Here is a 3616-nt window from a genome sequence, read left to right on the forward strand (position 1 = left end):
TATATGTTTGCTTCAAGCAAGAAGCTAAATGTTGGTATTAAGCGGTTTGCTCTATCGCGTGGCTTTAAAGTCTTCTTCTTCCTCCTCTTCTAATCTTCTCTCTTAGCTATAGCTAAAGGTAAAGCTAGTTTTGTTTGTTTTTAATATCACAATATTCACACACACCCCTTAACCTCCACTCACTCAATAAGAACAACCATTAACCCCAAAACAAACCAAAACCAAAACAAAACAAAACAAAGCCACCACCAAACCCAAACACCCTTCTTTTTTCCGCTCCCAAAACATTAATGGCACCACTCATCATCATCATCATCTTCACGATCTTAAGCCCCCTCAAACACTCATAAATACCAAATCAATCAGGCCAAGCAAATTGATTAAGATTTGCCTCCGAAGAAAGAAGAACCTCCCTGGAGAGAGATGAATGCGACAGCAAACCCTAGTGGTGGTGGTGGCTCTGGCGGTGGTGGAGGGAGCAGTAGTGGAGGCAGCTCCGGAGGAGGAGGAAACGCCGGACCGTGCGGTGCGTGCAAGTTCTTGAGGAGGAAGTGTGTGGCGGGATGCATATTTGCACCCTACTTCGATTCAGAGCAAGGAGCAGCTCACTTTGCAGCGGTGCACAAGGTGTTCGGAGCCAGCAATGTCTCCAAGCTTCTTCTTCATATTCCGGCACACAAACGGCCCGACGCCGTTCTCACGGTTTGTTTTGAGGCTCAAGCTAGGCTCAAAGATCCAGTCTACGGCTGTGTTGCTCATATCTTTGCTCTTCAACAACAGGTGCACACATTACTATACATATTAACATATATAACAGGCTAATTGACTTGATTTAATTATCTAATCAATCATTCTCCGTACCAACTTCGTTGATAAGGATCATCGACAATATCGTGATAATGAGTCAGTGACTCATGATCATGACATATTCTGGTATCCCATCCCTATACTTTCTTAATCAACCGACTTTTTCCCAATACCCCATTTCTGGAAAATTTATTTCAAAACAAACCCCCTTTGTTTTTCCTGGTTTAATCCAAAACTTTCTTTTCTCAGTTTTGGGTAGCTATAGGCCAATGATTTTTACCTATATCTCAACTAGCGCGCATTGACCCAAAGAGTTACTTCATGGTGATGGCTGATATATAGGGCAACCATGCCCTTATTGACAGGAAGGAGTTGTCCTGATGTCTTCTGAACTGAGGGTTTGGTGCCCTTAGTGAGAAACACAATTAATTAAAAGCTTAGAAAACCAAATCAAGGAAGAATAAAATGCTTATAGGGGACAGTTTTGTGCTATGCTGAGTTCTAGAGGGCCTGCCTCTTTGATTAAGAAATCTTGTGGTCGGCGGTTACTGTATACAAAATGGTTCAGTCGTAGAGCCCTACTGGTTTGTTTGTGCCATCTTTCTGTGCATATTGTTGGCTTCTTTCTTTGCTGGTATTGAGGAAATGGTCGGTTTCCTGCTTCTTCAATTTAATTGGTCTTCTCTTATGCAATCTCCTATATTCATTTTTATGAATTTCAGAATTTCCGGGAAAAAGTGGAAACTTGTTTGTTTATTTTTCTATATTTTATTTGACATTCAATCTCTATTTCAGAACTTGCTTACCTAGTCATGTGTACTGTGTAGATCTACTCTGACTGATTGTGAGCGTAGATGAATTAGTACCTATTCATATGTACTTTTACAGTAAATTAGATAATTAGTAACCACCTTATTTATTTCTCATATAAAACTACCTTCTTCTCAGAGCTATATATAGAGTTTTTGTTCCATATTATTAAATTTGTTTTCAAAACTGCTAAGACACATTTATTTTAAGCATTAGATGTGAGGACGTGAAAAAGAAATTAATGATAATGATAATCACTTTTCACCCTCTTTGTTGCAAAAAATGTTGGCGTGAGACTAAACCTCCGAGTTTCACACCTCTTTCAATAAAATTATTGTTGACGTTAATAAGTTGATGTCGCATCTTTCACATAATCATTATTTTATCATGTTAACTTACATGCTGATGTATCTTTTTTCACGTGAAAGTTTATGGTGCAGAGTGAGCGTTTCACCTTTATAATAGATACAATATATGATAAGTTAACAAATTGAAAACTTTTATAATTGCATCCATCATTTCCGTAGGCTAATATACATTCTTCTAATTAATATATATATATATATATATATATATATATATATATATATTAGTAATTTGTCTACGTCATGCATCCGCCTCATTCATGTTTTTTATTTATAGAAAAGAATAATCCATAAATATTTAGGTGGTTTCTGTTTATATTATTGAAATGTATAGGATTGATGAATTAGTCATATAACTATGTGAAATAGTTTTGATATTAGTAGATTTAATTAGGTGATTATTTGGAAATGTGGGGGTTTACAAAAGTTTGTTAGCTCGAGTCAAGACTCAGAACTCAAAGCTATGTCTGTATATGCAATACTGCAATAATATACTAATGTAACAGATACTGCCACATCTAAATTCAAGTATTCAACGTAAACCAACCTCAGCATCGCTAACTCCAAGAAGAAATTAATATGGAGAAGAAACTTTGTTCATTCTTCTGAGAATGCTTCATTTACTCGCAAGGCCATGTTCTAATACGCCCTTTTAGTATAAACAAAGCTAAGGAACCCTTAAACTTGTCTCTATACCACAATTATACTAGCTATCAGTATGGATTATGTACGTTCTACTATACTGAATATTCAATTCAAGTAAGTTTTACTTAACCTTTCACAGTATGAGAAACCTTTTGTTAAACTTCATCACTTCCTTGTTGTATGGTTTTACTAATTACTTCTTTTTTACTAAAAAACTTTTTTGCGTACGTAATACATAGGTGGTGAATCTACAAGCGGAGATCTCGTACTTGCAAGCCCACCTAGCAACAATGGAGCTTCCATCACCTCCTCCGCCACCTCCGCCACTAATTGCACAGCCTCTAGTCTCCATTGCAGACCTTTCTTCAGCCCCCATTCCCGCAGCATACGATTTGTCGTCGCTATTCGAACCCATGGTGCAGCCAACGGCTTGGGTCATGCAACAACGTGCATTGTTTCACAACCAACATCAACAGTTCGCAGGCGGTTCCGGTGGCTCCTCATCGAGTGGAGGTGGTAGTGGTGGTGGCGATCTTCAAGCTTTGGCCCTTGAACTGCTCCACAGGCATAATGGTTCTCCGTCGGGGTCGGTGCCGTGCACCGAGGCTTCACCATCTCGGTCTCTGTCCAAATGAGGCCGATCAATGTCCGGAGCTAATTGATCAATATTAAGCTAAAGAGTACTTGCCTAATGATGAGGGGTATGCCGATCATATATATTAGCATATCATTAGCTAGGTTGTTTCAATGGTCAAGTAATATTAATTAGTGACTGGTTTATAGATATTTTTTTATTGAACTTTTATTACTTGCATGCATGCATGTATGGTTTCTCTTTACATCTAAATATATATTAGCTGGTCAAATCCAACATTAGATCACACATTTATTTAGCGAAGAGAATGTTGCTAACCCGAACGGGTAGTAGATATACAAGCGAGTGAGGGAGATCATGACTAGTGCTATGTGAGGAAATAGGATGATATGAT

At 38.1% G+C, this 3616-nt stretch overlaps 1 protein-coding gene across 1 annotated transcript; it reads left to right on the forward strand.

The window, feature by feature from the left end:
* The first annotated feature begins 409 nt into the window (after nt 1-409).
* On the forward strand, nt 410-3368 carry LOC126802799 (LOB domain-containing protein 18). The gene is made up of 2 exons (XM_050530508.1): nt 410-780; nt 2867-3368. Exons 1-2 carry the CDS (start codon nt 424-426, stop codon nt 3260-3262), a joined length of 753 nt encoding a protein of 250 aa, XP_050386465.1. The 5' UTR covers nt 410-423; the 3' UTR covers nt 3263-3368.
* The last annotated feature ends 248 nt before the right edge of the window (nt 3369-3616 follow it).

Source organism: Argentina anserina, chromosome 7 (genome assembly GCF_933775445.1).
Source record: "Argentina anserina chromosome 7, drPotAnse1.1, whole genome shotgun sequence".
NCBI lineage: Eukaryota > Viridiplantae > Streptophyta > Magnoliopsida > Rosales > Rosaceae > Argentina > Argentina anserina.